Source organism: Rhea pennata, chromosome 11 (genome assembly GCF_028389875.1).
Source record: "Rhea pennata isolate bPtePen1 chromosome 11, bPtePen1.pri, whole genome shotgun sequence".
Lineage (NCBI taxonomy): Eukaryota > Metazoa > Chordata > Aves > Rheiformes > Rheidae > Rhea > Rhea pennata.
Genome location: NC_084673.1, coordinates 9,013,798 through 9,037,591, shown reverse-complemented (window position 1 = coordinate 9,037,591; position 23,794 = coordinate 9,013,798). Strand labels below are relative to the sequence as shown.

The window sequence follows — 23,794 nt, the reverse complement described above, 5'->3', positions numbered from 1 at the left end:
TTGCAGAGACATAGCTCTATAAGAGCAAAGGATAGTATCAATGATACAATACAGCACTTAATATCATAAAATTTTCCTCTTTTCAAAAATATATAGTAGACATCCATTCAGGAGTGCATCAGTAGACTGTAGCTCAACTCACTGCAGTAATTCTGAATATTTCATGCGTTTTTACTGTAAATAACAGTCAAAAGCTTATTATTAACCTGACAGTACAAGCTGTGAAAATAGTACGGCAAAATGTAAGCTGTGAAAAATAGAGATGCAAATGGGATTTTTCTGGTTTTAATCAAATTAAATAAGTGTAATGCTTTGGTTAAAACAACAGAGAGATTTAAAAAGTGATATTTGAAATGGCAGAGTATTGCAATAGTATTCACTCAGTGACATTTATCCCATAGCATCTTTCTTATTTAAGATAGTAGAATATTGGAAAAAAAAACAAAGCCTACCAGCCCAATCATAACAACAATAAAAAGCCTTTATTTCAGTATGTGAAATACCTTTCAAGTTGCCAGACCAAAGTTTTACTCCAAATGTGAGACTTAACTTCAACGTAGATGTTGTGACCCTGAAACTTCTCTTGGATTCTTCTCAGGGGTCCCTCTTCTGCTTCAAGTTTCCGTGATCCAGGGCATGTTGTCCTATACAATTATACTTCAGTGTGTGTAATGCTAATAAAAGGTGTCATACTTAAAAACTCTAGAGATTTATTTTTATCTTTTCTTTTATAATCTTTATATTTTCTTACCCTTTCCTTGACTATTAGGTGGACTAATTATTGCCATGAGAATCCATGTTAGATAGGTGACCTTAGATAGTCAAAGTACTGCAAATTTAAAATTAAGAAGGGGTAATTTAGGTGGTGAAATGATATTTGCTAAAGGACACAAGGATGAATATGGCAAGGAAATACTGCCACAGAGAGTAGCAAAGAGAGTGCTTGCACTTCTCTGGACTAATCCAGGTTGCCCAGGAGCCTTTTAAGGTAGAGGTATCTCTGTTAAGGTGGAGATGTGCCAGTGCGCACCTTCAGGCACAAATTTTCTAGAGCCAAGATTTATTTTTTAGGATGAAATGAAGCTTAAGTGATGCACAACTACTTGTGCAGCAGGTTTGAGAATATACCTTGAGCATGTTTTTCTATGACTTCAGCAGATTTTCTAAATTTAATATGAAGAACCAAAATCAGATTCAGGTCCATTTTCCTGGGAAACACTAATACAAATAGCTCTGCTGGAAATGAGGAAGGTGTATTTTCAAGCCTTTTCAAGTGAGCGCTTATGATGCCTTGTGAAGTTACATGCACATGGTATTGCTTCACAAAGAATTGACCTTTAAATGAAAAACTGAATGGAAAAATACTGAAAATGGAAATTGAATCATGTTCTTGAGATTTCTTCCAGGTTTCTGTAGCTCTGATAGCCTCATCGTGCTTGCACTTAATGGTTTAGCCTTGACTAATACAATGCAAAAGTAGGGGCTGGAGGTCAGTGAGTAAGTCACTAGAACAACACTTGCTGTTCCGTAAATCTATACCTAATAGTTGAAGAAAGACAAAATATATCTATCTGAACCACAACTGAAATGTATAAATTTACAGAATGAAACTAGAGCTGGAGTGTTATGTACATTTATGAAAATATAAACTCTGCTCTATTTCTGTATTTAACACTAATATATTACTACGTAAGCAATAGTGTTGCTCTTAAAATAAATATTCAGAACTGCAGTAGCACCTTATAAATATTTCTGCTAAGTGATGTCAAATATTGCAAAAATGTTTCTATGTTGTTATTTATTATTATTATCTTCACTTAACAAAAACTGCTTTGTCTATCAGAAATCAAGCATTCAAGATAATATATTAAAGATGATAACCTGGAAAGCGATAAGCGAATAAAAAAGTTAAAACTAAGAAAAAACTTTCCAATTTCTCAGCCTTAGCAACAGCATAACTGTAGTGCATCTTTCCTGTGTAATTTTTATTTAATCACATGTCAAATTGAAGACTTACATGAATTAAAGTTTAAAAAGCATGCTTTCAACTATCATTTTGACATCTAGTTAGCATACAATAACTGCCTTTCAAAAGCTAAATAAAATGTTTGACAGTGCTTTAAATGTTATTTTCAGTTTTATTTGCTCTTTTATTACAGTTCTTTGTTATGCTGAGAAATGAAAAAAAAAGAATTTACATGTTAAATGTTGACGGAAAATGGCATATTAGGTATAGCTTTTGCTAGAGAGAGGATTCAACTCTGAAAATAAACACCCACTGAGGGTCTCAGTCGGAAATCTGTGAAGTTACAGGTTTATCAGCAAGATGTTGTTCAGCAATGAGTTGGACAATCAAGGTGTTTCATGGCCTGTCTGTGGCAAGAGGAAAGTTAGAGTAGCAACTTAGTTTTTATTCACATCAGTGAAGCATGGTATCAGTGAACATTTGCTTCGTAAAGGATGTCACGGTAAAAGTTTTTATGCTACTTTACCTACCTGAAGAAAGGTTTCACAAAATTCTTTTGTATTCTTTTACAATATGTAGTATCTGAACTGTATGAAGCTTTTACTCTCTGTCAGTTAGGTAAAATTTCACATGCCTTTAATAAATTAATTTAGGAGCTGGTAAGTATAGCTTTGAAAAAGGACCCTGAACATTTTTGATAAAAGTACAGTATAAGCTTCCAAGTTCACTTCTCTTCACTTGAGCCAAGTGCTTGCATGAGAGAATTCAGCCATATGACACCTATGATATGACACCTTTAACTTCCATTTGTGCAGGCAAAGGGAAACCTTCTCTCCCACTGTTTTGCTGTGGCAGTAGGAAGCCTTTCATTTCAAAACTGTTGCCTAGGATAATCATCCCTATTTAACCACCATTGATCTGGGGCAGCCAACTAAGCTTTCTTTTGCCTTTTGGAAATTAATGGCTTATGCTTCCTGTATCTACATAAATTAATTAAGTGGGAGGAGTTCTTTAAATCGAGAATGAGTGAAAGTCTAGGACTATTTCCCTGTCTCCTAGAACTCCAGAACAGTTATATCATTAATGACAGGGCAGAACAGTAAAACTATTTATCAGTGCTTTCTGTTCTTTAGAAAGAAGCCAGATGTTCTATTTTCTATTTGTAATTAGTGAGGATGTACGATATCAGTTGTTAATGTTAAAGAGGTTTAAATCAAGAGGACTAGATAAATTTACAGCAAGAATACCTAAAGGAGTTCTCTGAACCACTTAGGTTTATCCTGGATTTCTGGATTTTTAGGCATCTGAAAATGTAGTGTCTTGTCAATATTAAAAGGATAAATATGGTAAACTGGGAAACAGTAGATCTGTTTGACTTGACAAATATGAAGAAAATTAGAAGCTTGCAGGGATGTAATCAATAAAGAGGACAGTAGCTAATGCAGCTGAACTTGTTTAATAAAAAGGAGGGCTTGTTCAACAAGCTTGATCTTTATGAGATGACATGTAAGGTTGGTGACAATATTGGCAATAGTTTGGAGGTTTTTTTCTTTTTTATGTGAGAAAAGAAAAAAGCTGATTTTAATGTATACTAAGCTTGGACTTGATTTTACAATAGTCAAGTTAGCTGAATACTGTTACACTGATGGGCAGTACCCACCCCAATAGAGAAGCCCTTCATCTTACTCTTCAAAAAAATAGTCCGATGCACGATCAGTGCAGACCATATTGAAGAAATTAAAATACAACCACTGGATCATAGGAGGTGATTACAATAGCAATTTCATTATTAATGGGGTGTTTCTAGTTGTACCTGATAATGGTGCCTGAGACTGTTGAATATCTTCATAGATGCTCTGAAAAAAATATAGATTATTGCTGCTAACAGTTTCGAAGTTATTCAAATTTGAATAACAAACACAGTGTGCTGTGTTATAATGTGCTAGATTTCATCTTTTGTCCTTTACAGCATAATCTGGATAATGCAGTGAAGTGGCCCAATTTGAATAAGAAGGAGTAAATTTTAGTGCTTCTATATTCAAATTAAAGGTCCATACAGCTATAAAGGCAAAAGTGTTGAGCTGCAGCTGAAGAATTGTTCATGGTGAGTTTTCTGTTGTGTATAGAAGTTGGCACAGACTGCTGCATGGCTTTGATAATACCATAGCGTAGCCTTCCTGTAATCCTCTGTCCAGCAGTGACTATCAGTAGCATAGTGGTGAAGACAAAAACGTCATCTAGGCTGTACCCAGCAGTGTCTACAAACGTGCCTAGGGAAGAGTAAAAAGAGGGCAAGAATACATGAGATTCCCTCTTCGCACTCCTGGTCTCGGACTGTTTCCGAGTGAAGGTGTTACCTGGCTCGACTTAGCGTAGCCCGCAGTGGAGCGCTCTGCCTGACCCGTGCAAACCTTCCATCCGCAGCCCCTTTGGGGAAGGAGTTCTATAAACGTTGCGCTTCTGACTCCTGAGAATGACTCTAGATCAGATAATGATGTTTTAAAGTGAGCTATTAAAAGCTCCTGTCTATTTGTCTACTTAATTGAAGTTCAGGGGATGATCTGGAAGAGATTTCTTAGAGCAGAAAATGCTCAGATTAGTTGAGAAAAGGGTAAGATTCCCTGGTTGAGCTGGAACTAAACAAAGCCAGAATTATTTATTGTGTTTTACAGGTTTGTTGATATTGTTTTAAAAAAAACTCTTCATTTCACAAACAACTTCAGGGTGAAAGTCTGATTTGGCATCCATTTTTTGATTTGACGTGCTCCACCTAAAGAAGGAATACCCAGGAACCTGAACTGTATTTTCTGTGGAAAAGAGAAAATTTCAAATCTTGAAAGGACTAATTCACATAATCCTGGTTTTAATTAATCTTTTAAAAAGAAAATTCCATGAATGCCATATCTTTAAAATTGTGAGATGTACTTTAAAAGTACTCTCTTGATATATTAAGTTAGATTTACTGCTCTGAGCAACAATAAGTACGTGAAACACAGAGTAGTAAAACAACTGGTGGAAACTCTTTGGGCTGTAATAACAATAATTTACCCTAATAAATTTAGAGAAGGAAAAAATAGTGGCTTTTATTTATTTCTTGAGTTCCAATGCAATGACTTGTTTCCTATCGGGTGAGAGTTGGATCCTTTTAAGCTGTTTGTTTTTATATGATTCTGAGAATTTAACCTTGATAGTAGCTGAGTTCTGTGTGTGTCCATCAAAGCATATGGAACAAAAAATGGTAGTTACGGTACAAAAGTTGTAGTGAAGTATAAAAAGTTTTGAGCTGGAAATTATAGTTCGAGTAGTGATATTCTTTTAAGAACTGTTGAGAAAGGACTATTGGCCACTACTGAGGATGTTGTTGTCAAGTTGTTTATGATATGCATTTCACACTTTCCTGGCCTTTGAAGGGCATAACACACTGAGAAAATGAATATTAATAGCAAACAATAGATTTAAAATTAAAAATATGTTTTGATCACTTCCTTATTCACTGACTGCCTAACAGTGCAGAAGAAATTTGAAATAGTCCTTTTCTCTTGTTTCCATGCAATCTTAGAGCATCTCCTAAATAAGATCTGTTTTAAATCAGAATTATCATCAAAATAACATAATTAATTCAACACAACTTAAAAGTAATATTTCTTTTTCTTTAGGATCTCATTTTAAAAGGATATTCATTTGCTTCAGTGAATGAAGATAATAAGGTTAATAGTTTAATGTTCCTCAGTTGATATCTGCCGGTTTTTATATTACCTTTTTTTCAGTTTTTGATTATAAATTGGCTAACCCCTGGTGTATAATTCCAGAAATCATCTCTTCAGTGTATCCAAAGCTATTTACTTAGACTCATCTTTTATTATTCCCACTGCCACAGTCTAATTATTGTAGTGAAAGATTGAGCACAGAATAGTTTGAGGCTTTGATCAGTCTTCATATAAATTTCAGTAATGAGAGTAAAAGGTTTGAGGATTTCTGAGATAATTCCCTCCAGACATATTCTGCTTTTACAAAACGCACTTCGTTCTTGGATGCCAAATGAGACCTCTGACAGGATTTGTGACTGGGCTTATGACATCCCTGGAAGCAAAAGTCTCTTTTCATAGCCATAAAGAATGATTCAATATTGTTAAATATCACAGAATCACAGTATATTTATCACATAAATATATCAGATAAACTAGAGAACATTGTACATTTTTTTCCTTAAAGTTTCAATTTATTTTCAGCTACCATTCTAATTGCCTGTACTACAAGTTTCTCTGGAGTTTTCATTCTACATCAATGTTTTTGGAATCCAGTAAGAATATATAATGGTACTGCTTGTATTTTTCTCTTGTCTTTTAGAAAAAATATGCTAACTTTCAGTCAAATAAATAAAACAAACTATAATCCTTGTTATTCTATTATTGTCAGTGTTAACTCTCTTTGGAGATAAACAGAAAAACAGCTGGAGTCTGAGGATATTTTGTAATCTTATAAATTGAAATTTAAATGCCTCAAGGAGGAAATTTCCAAAATAAATGTGACAGAAGATAAGTCCCAGCTTTTGGCAAAATTTTGTTAGAATGACTTGTTCCAGATCATTGTCTGATGTCTGCATGAATTAGGAAAATGGCAGCACTGTTATGTTGAGAAATAGCTGCTTTTTTTCTTTCATCTTGATAAATTCTTTCTGAAGTAAGTGCTTTGTCATCAGTATTATCAGGTGTGACATATTCAGGGACATTGTCAAATTAAAAATCATGAGCCTTTAGCTGATGCCAGTTTATTTTATATCATATGTTTCTATCTTTGCTAGTAATAGTGTCTCAGTTTCTGTAACTAAATATTTGCAAGCAATCTTTTATTGTGTATGAGGGTTACTTGTTGAGGGCTTTAATTTTGTTTTGGCTTAGTTTTTTCTTTTTTTCTTCTCTCTGGAGTAGGCAATTAATAAAAGAATTAGTGAAGGAGACTAGAAAGTCACTGTCATTTTCTGAAGAAATTCTGCTGTATTTTGACTACAAACTATGAACAGAAAATTCATATGTTTAAACGTAATGACTCCCTGTTGTACTAAATAGTAACCACTGCATTCTCAGTCTTTCTTGAAAGCTAATACTGGTATCTAAATCTAAAACTTGGGGTAATAGCTTCTAAAGAATATTTTATAGTTCACTAGGAGCTTGAAAGTGAGTAGATTTACTCCAGCATGGGTGCCAAATAGCACATACACAGTGCCCAGCACAACAAAAGCAATGTAAAATTAAGTAAATAAATAAAGGTTTTTTGAACAGTTTATGCAAGAAAGTTTGATTATTCATAAATATTGTAAACGTAATTGATGTTGCTCAAGGTCACATTTAAGAAAAATATGTGAAATAATATATTCAATTTCCAGATGCACTAATTATACTTACGTACAACCTAGAGGCAGTTTTTTATACAGAGAGTAAATCAGAAACATCATGGGAATATTTTTGCTGGATCAACTCAACAGAAGTGCAGTTTTTCAGATTTCCAGATAACAATGTACTGACAACGCTAGTGTAAATAGGGGTCTGGAAGCAATTGATGAATAAGGAGTAGGACAGGATGAAGGTCAAAGGTGTGTTAGTAATTTCTGTGAAACTGTCTGTTTTTCTGGACTGTGTAGAGACAGCCCACGTAGTCCCATGGTGATGTCTGCGGTACAAAAAAAGTCGCAGGCAGGAGGAGAAGGTACGCTAACCCTGATGGCCTTCCGGGGGGCCAGCTGAGGCTGTGGAAACAGCTGCAGACAGGTAGCTTTATTGTTAATTAATAAAATTCTTCTGGTCAAACCAAAAATGTGTATGGGTGTGCTAATCAGCTCTGGATTTTTCACCATCTGAATTTTTTTCCAGTGGGTTCTAGGGCCCCTTCTGCAGTCCCCAGAGGTATCTCCTCTCTCCTTTCTGTCCTACGTGCCACCGTGTAGTTCTGTGCTGGGGTTTTCAGGGATCCTCAACAGATTCTTTCATTGGTTAATTTTTCTTCAAGATCTGCATGATGAGGTAGACTCTCTAATGTCTGCAAGTTTGATAAACCTACTGAGCTGTATCAGAAAGCAGGGTAAGAATGCAAAATGTGCTTGAGGACATGGAAGAAATCACCTGGGAAAACAAGATCGTATCCAAAAGAATGAGTGCTGAGTGCTGCGCTTAGGCACCGATAGTCAGTTGCACAGACTGTAGAAGGTCCAACTGGCAAAAAATCCTTAGAAAAAGCAGCTAGGCATTGTAGTGGTCTGCAGGGCGAACATGTTTTGCTGCCATAAAAAAGGCAAAGCAGTGGTGAAACCTGTAGAGTTGGATGCCGCAGGCGATGGGAAATGATCCTTCTGTGCTGCGCTACACTTTAAAGGTCTTGGTTGAAGTCCTGTAACCAATTTTGAGCAGTGCACAAAAATGCATATACACATGAGCACATACACAGGGGAGAGCAGTAGGAAAGATGAGAAGACACATGGAAGACTGAAATAATAAGATCTGTTTATTCTAAAGTAGAGTGAAGTGATAAAATATCAAAACGATGAGTGGGTATAACCAGACAGTGATGGATGGAACCGAAGCAGTGATTTATTTTGTAACAAGAGAGAGTCAAGTTAGACATTAGAAGAAAACCTCTTCAGTGGTAATGGGGAAGCACTGGAATTGATTTTCTAGAAAAGCTGTGAATTTCTTATTGGTAGCTTTTAAGAACAGTTTTGACAAACATCTGTCAGGAATGACATAGGTAAAGTTGGTCTTGCCATTTTCTTGGCTGTACTGTGGTGTACAAAAGCTGTCTTTGGGCGTATGTAATAATGTCACAGTAATAGAGATTTTAAAAATAGACAAACTTTTTTTTTTTTTTTTTTTTTTTTTAAGCACAAACTTCATGATTGTTTAACACTGTCACTTATAAGGACCAAGCTTATAGGGATCTCCGACAACATCTGCTGTGTTATAAACACAGTACATACTTTTCTGCATAATTGCATCAGAAAGTTAATCTCTGGCAATACTAATCCCAGTGATTCTGGAATTGGCAGTTTTTCATGGGCTTTCAAATGAGATTTTGAATAGTATTAAGCTAAGAATGTTTTGAATTGTCTTCTATTTTTCTGAACCTTATTCTTTTGTGTTCCTGAGAAACAACCAGGAGAGTCTCTGTATTTGCTTGCTTGTAGATTGTCTTTTAATACTTGGACAGATTTACATTTTAGTTACTCAGCACTCAAATCAAAATCTCTTAGGTAGTAATGAAAACGTTCTCCGATTCACCTGGCCCTTTTTTCAAGTAAACAGTTGTGTCATGATGTCTTCGCTTTCTCAGTTCTCTCTGTTTCCCAGGTTGAAACCTTTTACTGTTAAGATATAGATCTGTAGTATAATTGAAATCAAAATGGTTGTAGTGAAACATCTGAAGAAAAGTAGTAGAATTTACTTGTAATTCATTTAATGGTTTAAATGTGTAAAATCTATTAAAATTGTTTTCAATCCATAAGGATTGTTATTGTTCTTTCCTTGGCTTAGAAAACCAGAACAACATTAGAAGTATGGCGCATTTTTAGGCCCAAAAGTGTGAAGCAAGCTTTTAATAGGCAAGAATTTTTTTTTAATAAAATAGAAAACTTAGCAGAGAAATAAATTGAGCCTCAAATAGTGATTGAAATCTCCAAGTCAATATACAAAAGGCATCCAAAGACCTGTGAAGTCTGACAGAATCTCTTTAGTGTGAGGTGTCTTTCATTTTGTATCAGGGCTTACAGTTTTAAAAAACAGGAAAAAAGCTCTGCTGTCAAGTGAAGCGGGTTTGAAAGCAAGGCTGCTTGTTCATGAAAGCCTGAAATTGTGCACAACTATAGATAATGCATCTTCAGCAGATAGCTGAAATAATACATTTCCTAAATTGGTTGCATTAAGCAATTACTGATACTGTAGTAGAAACCATATAATTTTCTTCCTTCCTTGTAGTCTCAGCGCCGTGTCACGTTTCACCTACCAGATGGCTCCCAGGAAAGCTGCAGTGACAGTGGGCTTGGAGACCATGAGCCCAACGGCAGTGCCAGCGCATCACACCCTCTGCCCCTTGGCTTCCCCCAGGAGGAGTACTATGAACAAGCTTCACCCAACAGCCGGACAGAAGGAGACGGCAACTCAGACCCGGAGTCCAGTAAGTGATGATCTCCGGTTACGTTTGTCATTAAATTGTTTAAATATCAAAAGTGGGCTTGTTTTTAAGGCAGTGATTGAGAAAGAATGTTGATTTTTAATATGGCAAAGAAACCCAAACACCCTGTTTTTCTAGAAGTTCAAAATAAGTCTGACTATTGGAAATGAAACACTCTTGAGTTACTCTTAAGAATTCTGGATTACTTGGTATTTTTATGGATCTGCTGTGCTATACACACGTGAGCTTTCTGACGAGGTTAACGTCATTGCCCTTACAGCCATGGTCACGGCTCTGTGGAACCTGATGCTTTTTTAAATCCTTGCCCTACCCTGTGCTCTATTTTGTTCCAACAGGAAGAACTTCTGGATAATACGTAGTTCTGCAAAGTCACAGTAGTTCTTTAGAAATAAGGGTTTCTTGATTTGTCTTTTGCGAGCAGCTGTGATATGTAGTAACTGTCTCAGAAGAGTTTGTCTGTTACTTAATTTTGCAGTTATCAGTGGTTTTTTAGGACATTGAAAACAGTTCTGCAAAATCTAGGTGAAGTCCAGACCGTTTTAGAACTACAGTTACTGCTTTCTCTGACTTGACTGTGATGGCCAGTTAGAGACTCTTGTTAATTATCCATGGGCTGTTTGTGTCTGGATTAAAATGAAACATGCCATTGGTAAAGAGGTCTCTGAGACATTGTTAGTAGCCTAGAAAATGATTTGCAAATACAGCTGTTCTGGCCTCAACTTGGCCTGAAAGTTGTACTTTAGCTGCTTTCATATATCATGAAGAATGAATTAATAAGCCCTACACACTTGAAATAGCTCTGTTAGAGGTTAGTTGTACCTCTGCGCAGACAAATGCAGCCTCTGTCAGGCAGAGATTATTGCCTCTGCCTTTGAGCTGGTTCTGACAAATTCAGCCTGGCTTTTGGAAATCACACTGTCATCTTTGCCTTGTGCTGCTCGAGACTGGAGTCTGAGAGGTTCATCTGCCCAGATGCATTCCGTATATTGCTTTCCTTTAGCTCATGAACTATTAAGTGGAGATCCTCGATCTCAGGCTTTCAAAACCGTGTTAAGATGCATTGTTCCTGAAATAATGCCAGAATATTTGTTTTCCAAGTAGATAGCCTGTTGACAAGAACCAGTACAAGTTTTCAATACTCCATTCAAAATATAATCCATGGTTTGCTTTTGGCTTGTGTTTATATTTGCTAGATTGCAATATACCCCTAAGAACATTGCATGCAGTCAAGCCAAATTCTCCACAGAACAAGACTCTTCAGGGCTGCAAATATAGTCAAAGCAAATTTCTAATATGCATTATATTTGCTACTTTTTCTATGCATATTCATGGTATGAGCTTACTTTCCAACTCCCTTCTCCTTCTGTTATTTATAACCGTGATATTCATGCTTGACTGAAGTGAGCAGGATGTACATGAAATCAGCATTTGAGTCCTCTTATGCAGAGGTCATGAAATAGGACCTGGGGTATGAGAAATTGTTAGAGCAGGCATGTGGATGCTGTCTTGCCATTTTAAAAGAGTCTCAGTGGTTTTTAAACCCGGTTTTTGGACTTGTCAGTGCTTTTTAAAGCCAGTTTTTACAATTTCAGAAGAAATATGGATCGTAAGTCTTCAGAATGTTGTCCTAAGTCTAAAAATACTTTGACATCTGGATATCATTGACACTTATCACTGTGCACTAAGCAGACAACTGATGTCTTTTCATGTGTGAAGTTTGAAGAAAATTTAATTACCTAATTATCTGACAGTTCAGTTTTAAACTTGAAATCACAGTATAATTAGCATTTGTGTTGTGTGAGTTTTTTCCTTTTCTAACTTATATCTTATTGAAATAATCTAGTTGATACAATACAGAGTGATGCCTACAGTGTGAAAAACATAGTTTGCCATTCATAAGTATTTTATGCTTATATTGATGACAATAATTAGTGGCACAAAAACAAGTGGATATAAATTGTAATCTGTTTTGTGCATACAATTAAATAAAAGAGGAAGAGAAGTGTATTTTTAGTTAAATGACACACTGCTGAAAAGTAGCTTGGTGTAGGTAGGTAAGAGCAACCAATATAACTTTCATGCTGATTCATGAGTATTTTCAGCATGAGCTTCATTTCATTCATTTGTGCATGTATGACAAACTTAGTCAATATAGTGAAAGAGTGAAAACCATGCTGAACTAATGATTTCCTCTGCAAACGTTATTTTTTTTTTGATTTTGTTTTAATTTTTAATCTGATTCGAAATTGAATGATATATTCAAAATATTTCTATTTCATGGACCAAAATGTGAAAGGAGAGAGTGGATGAACATACCATCAGGTTATATGGGTAGATACCTGAATTCGTACAACAGATTAAGCAGGACCTTCATTCCATCTCAAGATCTTTACCCATCTTAATCGGAAACAATGTCTTAAATATTAAGCCTGATCAATCAGCTGGCAGTGATTTAGCAAACCTTTGCCAACAGAACAGATAATGTGGAATGAAACAACTTCGATGGTGCCTAGAGCACAGTATGACATTAAATGGCTTATTGAATGCTGATGACAAATGATACGTTACACAGAGATATACTTGCACATGTTTTCTCCCTCTTGCTTTTATTAAATGCAGTTCTTTGATTTTATTTTTGTCTGTAATATTAGAAATGTTTTATTTTGGAAGCATCCATTTATTAGCAATAGCAATACACTTATTACAAAACACCAAAAAGAATCCTATATTGGTAAAACTAAAATAATAAAAGCTGAGACGAAGCCTTACAAATTCACATCCAAGCAGGACAGAAGTGAGGAGAAAGAATTATTGTAAGAATAAAGTAGTTAGAAAACTATGAGCAATTTTTAAGATCACCTTTAAAATTAATTGACTATACTAATTAAAGTTAGAAAGAGACCATTTAAAATGATTTGTCTTTTCTTAATTTAGTTGCCACCTCAAAAAAAACACTTTTTAATAACATGCAGTGCTGTAGATGGTTCATAAGGAACAGCTGCCAATAAACTCTGTCATGCTAAGTCAATAGTAATATAAACTTGCATGTAGATTTGTAGAGAAAGTTATCCTTAAGCAAGAGCACTAATGTATGTGGTATTTAAAAAATACCAGCTTTTTCTGTGCTCAATCTGTTTCCTTTCTGCTGATAAATTGCTCAAACTAGTGAAGATGTTGCAAGAAACCCTAGTTCTCTTTGACTTCCACACCATTTACAGTGAATGCAACTGCAAGGGCAAAATTTAACAATACAAGAGAATGTATTTAAAATCTATCATACGAGAAAAAAGTGCTAGTGCAGTATTGAGAGTTTACTGTGTAAAAAGCCAGAAAATGGAACAGTTTTAAATGTCTAAAGCAAACTGAAGCAGCTTTATTTTATAGCATACCTTTTTCAAAAAAAAAAAATAGTAGAATTCTACATACAACCATATTACTATATTACATATTTTAGTTGCTAAGGAAATGTCAGGAGCAGCAATCAGAGAGCTGATTTTGTCCTATGTGTCCAGCCAATGTGGCTATTTTATGGGGAAAACTGCATCTTACGAAATATTGGGTAAAAAGATGTAATGTATGAATAGACAGAGGCAGAATTAAGATAGATTGAGCCAATGTACACATGTAAATCCCAAGTGCTTGAAATTGGTTTTTAAATAACGCTTTAAATAATGATTTAAATAATGATTGTATGCCTTGTTAAGAAATTTAGTGGCACTCTCCCTTTCCTCTGTCTCACAGAGTTTTGGGGCACTGATGCTTCCTCTTAAGCTCTTGAGGGAGAGTGGTTGTTGGGACGCTGGAGCTGTGTCTCCTCGCAGGGCAACAGAGCTCCCCTTGGCTGTAGCTGGCATGTTTACATGATTTAACATGTAAACATGTTTCCATGTTAAGGTTGGTTTCTTTCACTAGAGGTACAGGTCTAGCTCTTTAAGAAACTGCTTTAAAATAGTGGTTATTAAGCTTTCCATATTATGATATGTATATTATGTATTTCTAGAAGAAGTAATTCTCCTACTTTCATTTGAAGGATATCCAATATGTACAGTTCAGCTAAGAAATTGGACAGAGTAAGAGAAATATGATAGAAGTATTGGGAAAAAAGCCATAAAAGTTGTTTGCAGAAGGTAATCTTCAATTAAATAATTTTAATTATTTCACATAAGCAAAATGCAAGTATAAACAAAGCCATTGCAAAATTAAGGGACAAGTTAATGAGATAATTACACTGAGATTTCAGGATTTTGAATAGGAGGAAGCTTGCATCTCAAGGGGAGGGAGAACTCGATAAGGATATTTAACATGAATTAAGATCTTACAAGTAAGGGGGAAAAGTCTAATAAACTGAGAAAGTTGTCTTGAAAATCAGAAGATGTAAAGCTAAGGAAAGGATGCCCAAAAGGCTAGCTGATTTGCACTGTAACTTGGTGGTCACTTTAAGCTCATGTTGCCAGATGACTGCTTGTTTGCATCTTCCAATTGCACCTTCTCTTGTGGCAGTGCAAGAGCTTGCAGAATTACTTGGTGAACTGGATAGAAGAGTTAATGTGTTCAACCTAACCTGGGGGAAGAAAGTTGTTTTTAAGCGGGTCAGTTCCCCAGTTACGTTCTTTACATGAGACACTACAGCTGGACAGCAAAGAAGAGTAAATGAGTGGCTGAGGCAAAGCTTATGCTGGCTTTAAGTGATCAACTGACTTGAAGACAGTTAGCCTTAAAAGGAATTAAGACAGTAATCCCTGGTTATATAGCTACATAAGAAGGAGGTTTGCAGCAACAACAACATCTTTTCAGGATTACAGATAATGTAGATTTCTTCCCAAAATTAGAACAGTTTCACCTTGTCTTATTTTTTTGGTGCGAACGATGTTGAGGAGAGCAAAGACAGACTGATGAAGCCTGCTGATAAAAGAACTAGAAGCCAAGAGTAGGTTCAGTGTATTCCAGAGGAGGAGAGGAGATGATCGTCATCTCAAGATCCCAAAACTGAGAGTGTTTGCTTTACTTGCCTGTGATCGTAAGAGACTAGGTGTCAGGGGAAACGTGCTTCCGAGCAACTAACGGCACTGGGGTCAGGCTTCACTATCATAAAACAGTGTCAAGAAAGAAACTAAGATAAACATAGGGATGGATAGATAGATAGATACAATATAGAAGTAGGAAAAGACACTAATTAATACAGGAATTGAAAAATGGTAAAATATATGAGTAAGAGGGAAACAATTAGGAAGTTCCTATTGTGGGAGATTTTTGTGGTCTCTGGCTCTCCAGGATTATCTTCCACAAAGAGCCAGGCAAAAGTAGGAAGGCGGCAGTGAAATATGCAGCTAACTCAAAGCCAAGTATCACTGAAAATACAGAGGAGGACGTATGTATAGCACAGGAATTGGATTTTGCTAAGGATTTGGAATAAGAGCAGTGGGATGAAATCTAATAGTTGAAACCTAATAGTTGAAAGCTTTCTCACGGGAACTGGTATGTATAACTAGTACATATATCACTAGCTGAGGATGAAGAAAACAGAAAAACAACTGAGTATTACAAAGATATCTATAAATCACCAGTACCTGATATGATCATGAAAAATCATGAATTATTCCTAGTACAGGAAAAAAATATTCATGCAAGGTATTGCAAAACTGAAATATTATGGACAGTGTTGGCAACCCATGTTAGAGAAGTGGAACAGGTGTGAAGAAATAATAATAATAAGGGAATGAAATGGAGAAAGAAATTAACATTGGTTTGCTTAAATTGCAAAGTAAAGGCTGGTCAGGGACTATGAAAGATTTCAAGTAGCTGGCAGTAACACTAGAGAATGGGGGAAGAGAGATTCAGGTAGACAAGAAGAAGGACTGAGTTGCCTCAAGGACAAATAAATAAATTCTATCCATAAAACAGCTGAGGCCAGAAATTTGAAGATTTCAAACAGCAGAATAGTGAGGAAGAGTCGTGGCGGGGACGGAGAATACCAACTGGCTTTAAAGAAAAGCCTGATAAATTTGTGAGGGGGCAAATAGATTGTCCTCCATAATCCAGCGATTACGTCCGGTGGTCCGGGAGGTCCCTCCCGTGTGCTTGCGGCAGCAAAGCTGTCAGCGGATGTGTTTGCAGAGTCTAAATTGTGCTGCGGGCGCGGGCGCGGGGCAGCCGGCACGCCAGGGCTGCGGGCGGCTCGCCTTCGTGCCTCGTGCCGGCACCCTGCCGTCTGTTAGCGTCCCTCCGAAGAGGAAATTGTCCGTGTAGCATATTGACGGCAGGCAGCTGATAGTGCGTTCCCTCTCCCAGGGGAAAATGGCTGGGTTTTCTGACGCGCTGACTTGTCTGAGCATCAGAAACGCTCCCGTGGCTGAAACACGTTCTTTAATCAGCATCGGTAACGCCGCTCCGGCGGCTGGACTTCGCCCCTCCTGCTGGGGCGCAAGGAAATGCGGAGTTATGAAGCTTTGAGTATCTTGTTCCCTGCCTGAAATGTGGGACTGGGAGTCCTGGCAGATGAGAGGATTTTTATTTATTTATTTACTTACTTATTAAGACATTCCTTAAAAACACCAGTTATTAACTGTGTCATTAAGGCCATGGACAAGGAGTATGGCTTTCAGTGCTTCTGGTATTGCTGCTTTTGTATTTCATATTTTCCATTTTAAAATATCTTCAGTCTTTGAGTACTGACAAGAAAGGATATAGTGAATAATTTTATAGAAAGTATATGTAAATTGTTGAGAGAGAATTATTATTTAAATAAAAATATACTAAGGGTTTCCAAACTGCCTGTGTTTCCAATGTTGAAAACATTTGCAAGTTTAGCAGGGGAAAATTGTCATTCATTTTAGGACATTTCTTCTTTCCCAAAGCACTTAAAATCAACAGAAAAGTTAAGGTTTCTTAAAATAAAGAAAGATACAGAATCTTTGGCAGTAATATGTGTATTACTAAAAAACATTGCAAATTTTTGGAGATGGGCCAATTTTTTATCCTTAGTCTGCACTAACGCAAAGAGCCAGAAATCCCCCCCATGTCATCTTTGAGTGGAGTATATTTGAGATTGCCAATCCACTCGTAAGGTTCCCGTTGGTTTTTTTAAGTGGCTTGCCCAAATTCTGGCTGGACACTAAGATCACAGTAAATTTCACTCAGAAAAGCAAGTGAAAGTGGGATTAATCTGCAGCAAATTGAAGGGACTAAGTATTTTTGATTGAAAATATTTGTTTGAGTGTGAACAGTGTGGCTAAGATACCAATTTTTCACAATAAAATAATCCTGATATGCCTGGATTTTGAGCAAGTGTTTTACTGTAAATACTTTTTTTGCATTTCAGGAGTCAGGAGGGAGTTAGAGCTGCTGTATGAGGCAGTGGTAGGATGATGAGGCACTGGGGTGAAACGTCATTTAACAACCACAAAATTGTGTTTTAATTTTTTTTATCTTGTCTACTTTTAATTCCATAATACTGTTGAAATATAACAGTAACATTTTAATCTGTCACTGCTAAGTTATAAAGATAGTATAGCAATTAGGCCTAATTTGAGGAAAAATAGGAAGATACTGTCATTAGTTAAAGATAATAAATCTTGGGCTAAAACACATCCCAGTGTTCCACATCTGTCTGTTGGGTCCCTCTTTTACTGTATTGGGTTTTTCTATCCCCATGACTGTACACTAATAATTAATTCAGAGAGGGCTGAGGTAATTAATCTTTCTGAGGCAGTACAGCTTGATTGATCTTCTACCTTTAATCAAATTAGCTTGTACGTAGGTGGGAGAATGTAATGCCTGACTGCGGTACTGTACTACTTTGTGAAATGCCAACCTCTCTGATGACCTGCTGAGAGTGCAACCATGAATCACACACGGATATAAACCACTAGGGTAATCGTTAGGTGGGTGTTTGATTTAAAAAATGGGGAACTGGCAGACATCAAATTCGGGGTGTGTTCAAAATTCACATTTTAAAATATGTCTCCCTTAAAACGTGCAGCTTTATATCTTTAAGGCACGTGTTTGAGGGCACTGGATGTCATAGGATTGACAACTGCAGGGGTTACCCAGATGTTTTAGGTACTTCTCTCTCAGGTAAAACACCTTCTTAGTCCTAAGCACATACAGTGAAGCAAGGCAGCAGAAACTCCTGCAAAATGCAATAGCACGGGATTCTTTGTCTGCTACTGTCTGCAGAAGAAGATGAAGGCGAAGAGCGGGGGAAGAAGTTAGAATGGCAAGGTGGATTTACCAGGCTGCAAAAGACTGGCTTTTGCAAGTGGATTTTCACAGGTACTCAAGATTATACGAGTTGTGTAGTCAGAATTCATTCTATAATTTGGTAATTTAATTTCTAAGAGCCTGATGTAAGTATTATCAAAGTGGCTGTCACAAGGGAAAAAAAAAAGTGAACAAGGAGAATAAAAGAAAAACACACAAAAAGCGCAAAAACCTCTCCGTCCCCAATAGTCAAACATGGAAGAGTACTACAACAGCACTGTTGTAGTAGGCTGTGATCTCAAAATCTTAAATTTTATGTGAATAAGGAGCACGCTATATATATTTTTTAAATAAAATTTGAAATATAATAATGCCTTGACATACATTATTCCAAGATAAGTAAGATAAAAACTTGTTTTCCTAGATGCACGATCTTCTTTCATGCAAAATCAATGGGAAAATGTTATCTGTGTTGTTCCTGTTCTCTTGTAGCCTTCCCCAGCACTCTGTTTTATTTTCTAGACTATATAGTGGGATAAAGTAATTCTGGCACCATCACTGTTTGTGAATACCATCTAATGTTATTCTTGGCAGAGGTTTATAATAGAAGTTCCTGTGTATAAACAGATTAGAAAGAATAGCTCCACCTTTGAGTTTAGAATCAGCCATTTCTTGTGAAATAATAAGGAAGGCTTTAAAGTGTTTGTTTTGGGTTTTTTTTAAATAATAAATGAGATCTGACATCTATAAACAGTGATTTAGTGGCAGATGTTCTGTGATATATATTTATGTTATCACTTACACTGACATGGTAATGGATAATCCTATTTTTTCCTGTTTGAGGTTTATGAAAGTTTTAAAATATATCACTCCAGCAAAGCAGCCTGGTGGGGCAGGGGTGGATAGAGAACAAATTTCTTTCTTCTAATTTTTTTGTGTCCTTTTATATCTGACTAGCTGTCATATTTGCAGTACATATCGACTGGGTAAAGGGTATCTAATTGGGAGCACCCTGTATCCGAAGGCGTATTATGGGCTCGATGCTTATGGTAGTCTGGAAAGTCATGAGGGGCGCCCACCAAAACGGGAAGCTCTCTCTACTGTTTGAAAGCTGAAGGCATTGGTAGAGCTACCTTCTGGTGACGGCTTAGGAGGTGAGTGTGTCCTACGTATCTTAAATCTAGTTATGGATTAGATAGAGGTTTCTCAGGGAGGAGGAGACCGTTGTGAGCAAAGCCAGCCCTTACCTTGTCTTCAGGGCTTCCAAGTGACAAGTGTGAAGACCCGGCACCAAGACCAAGTGACAGCAGGACTCGTGGGGCCTGCAGTGCCACGGAGTGGGGCCGGGGCCCTCCCGCGAGGGGATGGGGGTGGCCTTCTCGTCACAATAAACTTTTCTTTACTTCTAATTTTTATTAGGCCACCTACACTGTAAAATAGAGCTCACGTGATATGTTTCTATTATTTATGAGCCAAGAGGCAATTCATTTCATGTTCTCCTTTGGTCTGTCTTCTGCATATGTTATCTGAAGCTTTCACTTGTTTCTTACTTGCAAGAATAGGAAAACACTGGCTAGGCAATCTGTTTCTTTTTATTTTCTACTTCCAAATCAAGGTAATCAGCAGCACTGAGAGGAACTTTTACCAATGGAAATTTTAGAGCTCTGTTAGTATCTAGTTCCCATTTGAAAAATAGAAGCACTGAGAAAGATTTCTTTTTATTGTGTTTTAGAGAACTTAATCCATGTGAAAATTTGCATTGGTTTGTAATTTCGTTAGAAAATTATAGTTTATAATTTATGGCTTTATTTTGCCCTGATTAATGACAAATACATCAAGAAATACATTTAATGACTGTCTAGCTACAAGTCTGTCTTACAAATTAAACAGAAGAACTGTATTTATTGAACAAAGAAGATTCCTGACTGACAGTGCACTTAAAATCACAGCATTTGCTGAGTCAAACCTGATTGACTCAATAATTCTAGTTATTGTTGAGTTTTTTTGTGTAGAGATGTTGTCCTGGATAAACATCATTTAATTTGATGTTTTGTCTACTGAAATTTCACTGAAAAGGAAAAAGGGTGCAATATGGTTAGGAACAGCTGTACCTTTTTGTCTCAAGATTGTCTATATCCATATATTCCTGCATGAGTGAGCTATTTTGCCTTTACCCTTCAAATATCTTTTTGTTTTCTGAAAAACAGCATGTTTTCAATAAACTACTGTTTCCGTCATTTGTGAGGTTATATAATTCGTGCTGTGCTCCTCTTATTTTCTAGCAACTTTTTAAATCTCTTGGCTTTGCTCTGGTAGTGCCAAGGGCAGGCTCAGATGTCCTTGCAGGCTCTGCATCAAGGGAAGTATAGGGTTGGTGTTGCTGGCGCACCCGGGTGCTCCAGCTTGCATAACACCAATTATTCTAGCAACCTACCAGTCACTGATATTATATGCCCATTCTCAAGAACAAAATACATTTGTAGACCTAGACAAAATATTTATGATGATGCTTCTGGATTTATGTTGTATCAGAGGTCTGGATTCTTTCCGTTGTGGTTAATACCAGTAAATAATACTGATGTATTGAGGCAGCAGCAAGGTTTTGTGCAGACGGTGTTGTCCTCCGAGCGCGCGGTGCCGCAGTGCTTCTGGTACGAAGCACTTGTTTGCATGTGTCTGGAGGAGCTCTCTGACTTTGTACCATGTTGTTCTCAACAATACCAGGAGCTACTCTCTCACATACTCCTTTCGTAATTCTCATTCTGCTCTCATGTTGTCTTGGTTATTTGTACATATCCATTTTCATGTTTCAGTTTAAATTAGATTGCAAACTCCCTGGATTATGGACAGAGCTTTTGCTGTGTATTTGTATGGCTCCAAGCACAATGTGGCTGATCTTATGCTCTCAGTACAATTGCAGTGTAAAAGATCACAAATACTTTTTCAATGTAAGTGGTACTGATCTATACAAATAACATGCGTAGTACTAGTAATGCCTCTAAGTGCATTTCAAGTGTTTTTATTTTCATTTTGTCTTGTAAAAATAGGTAGGTAGCCCATCTTTTATTGGATTCCCTAAATTCAATCACACGGTTAATGATGGTTTGAAGTGGGTGACTCCTCAGGAGGTGAAGAGGCAGGAGCACATTACTGTGGAGGAGGAGCTGCGCGGAGGTCGGGCGGGCAGGCGCCCCTGCCAGGGCAGCCCTTCCGCGGAGGCTCTCGCTCCAGGACGTTAGTTTGACCTTTCCGGATAAAGTGCCTGACAAATACTCACCCACATCTGCACACGGGATAATTCGTAACACTAATTTGGTGATTGGGTTTAATGACTGCTGTGGTGTTCCCCAAATTTGCGTTACTTCTACTAGCTTGATCATGGAGTGACGGCTGCATCCCGAATTGCGTGGGTTAGATGGGACAGTGAGGTGGCACAGAAGTTAGAATCTTTCCTCTTTTCTGCATTTTTTTTTATTGTTTTCTGGCACCTCTTGATCTCGAGCAGCATTGCAGAGATGCTTGTCCCTGAAACTTTTTAAAGCTCTACTTAATGCCTTGGTGCTTCACATTAAAATTTTCTCTTCATGAAATTAGGAAGTAACAACTGATCTGGCTAACGATTGCTTTCAGGATAAGGGCATGGCTAGCAAATTGTGTATCGTTTAATGTACTTAAATTCCTCTCATCCACAATATTTCTGTTTCCTTGATATATCAAGATGAATGATGACACTATTTCAATAGCTGTTCTTTTATCTGGTTATCTTGACTGATGCTCCAAAAACAGTCTCCCAGATGATGCATCCTCTTTAGGATGACATGTTATAAAGTCTAGCTCTCACCTAATGTTTTAACGGAAAGCAAACATTTCTTTTACAAAGAAAAAGACTTTCCTCACGTGCCTCATACTAATCATACAGCAAAGAATTGTTTAGGAAACAAAGACAACCTCTGCTGCTACTTCTCAGTAGCAGTACACTTAAAGGAAAAAAAGGGGAAAAGGGTGAAAATGGGAAGTAGGGTTGATGACAACGCTTAGAAGCAGTAAAAGCAAAAATTGTTTTGTCATATTACATCTGATATTAAAGCTTTTCTTTATTCACATGCTATTGTTTTATTAGTGGTCAAATATCATTACAGTTGCTGCTAGGGGTGGAGCTCTAATACACCTGTCTCTTAAAATTAGCTACTTATTTCTCTTTTCTGTCAAGACCACAAGCAGTTCTCTCCGTAGGACCCATGACCAGGTAGCGTGGTGGCCCCCCGACCTGCACTAAGAGTGGGAAGGCTTCACTGCCTTGCAGGGGGGGAGATGGATGCCAGCAAAAATCCCTAACTAAAACACAACTTTTACTTTCCGTTGCTGTTTCCAGTGAACAACATTTGATTGAGCGTGTAGGTGAAGTCTGAGTTGTTTTACGACGCTTCGGAGTTTAGATGGTTAGCGTATGAGCTGTATGTTTTAAAGAGTATTAACAATGAAATGAGCGGCTTGCATATTGAAATATCTGGTTCTGTTTTTGAGAATTCATAATTGTAAGATCTTTATATTTTGGGAAAAGGGTAAGGTACTTTCTCTGCCTTTCTGTTTTAGATTTGTATTCTCTGCTAAACTACAGAAAGATTTCGAAAGTACAGTACTGTAAATCACTGTGGAGGTTTTAGTTATTTTTTTCCTTTCCCCTGGATTTGTGGGGGGGTTTTTTGTTTGTTTGTTTGTTTTTTGCTACAGTGAGGCTATTTCTGTGGGGGAAGTTTGTATTATTCATTATAAGAATTTTGGCCCTAATATATGTCAGAAGGCAGCAGATGGCTGAATACATGCCGCAGCTAGAGCAGCGTTATTCTCCCCAGCATCCGACACGAGAGGAAAGGAACATGGAGAAAGTCGCATACTTGTATGACTGACTTTGCTACAAGTATCAGCTCGTCCAGTAGAGGAGCTCTAGCTTTAACTGCTCGAGAAAGCCGATGAATGCCCCTTGTTCATCCGGCAGCGCCCACCTCCGCAGCGAGAGCGCTGACCCCCTAATCTCGGCGGAGGCGGAGGGGGGTTTTCCACCTCCGAGCAAGCGCAGGGCACGTGCAGCGCCGCCGCCGAGGAGCGTCCGGCCGCGGTGCTTGTCCCTGGCAGCGACCCGGCAGTGGCAGGCGGCTCGTTGAAAGCAAAGAGAGCAGGCGGCAGAGATTCGCGTGGTTCGATTAACGCTGGGACGGGCACAGCCGGGCCATGGTGTACGGACAGAAGAGTTAAACGCTCTGATAGACCACGGTGCCGCAGATCCCGGGAGAGGCAGGTTACCTGGGAGCAGGGGAAAGGAGACAGTGCCCGGACCTTGTTTTAGGTCCTGCGTTAGGAGTGAATCACTGTGGGAATTATAAAATTTAAGATATTCAAATAGCCACTAAAGATGTCCTAATAAAGTACCCCCTCATAGTTCTTTCTTTATGC

At 37.5% G+C, this 23,794-nt stretch overlaps 1 protein-coding gene across 1 annotated transcript in view; it reads left to right on the top strand.

The window, feature by feature from the left end:
* Nucleotides 1–23,794, top strand: part of LOC134145155 (protocadherin-11 X-linked-like) — a 147,749-nt gene that overhangs the window by 108,358 nt on the left and 15,597 nt on the right. Inside the window, exon 2 of the mRNA XM_062584398.1 lies at nucleotides 9,928–10,126. Coding sequence (XP_062440382.1) covers nucleotides 9,928–10,126 — 199 coding nt within the window. The remainder of the gene's footprint in view (nucleotides 1–9,927; nucleotides 10,127–23,794) is intronic.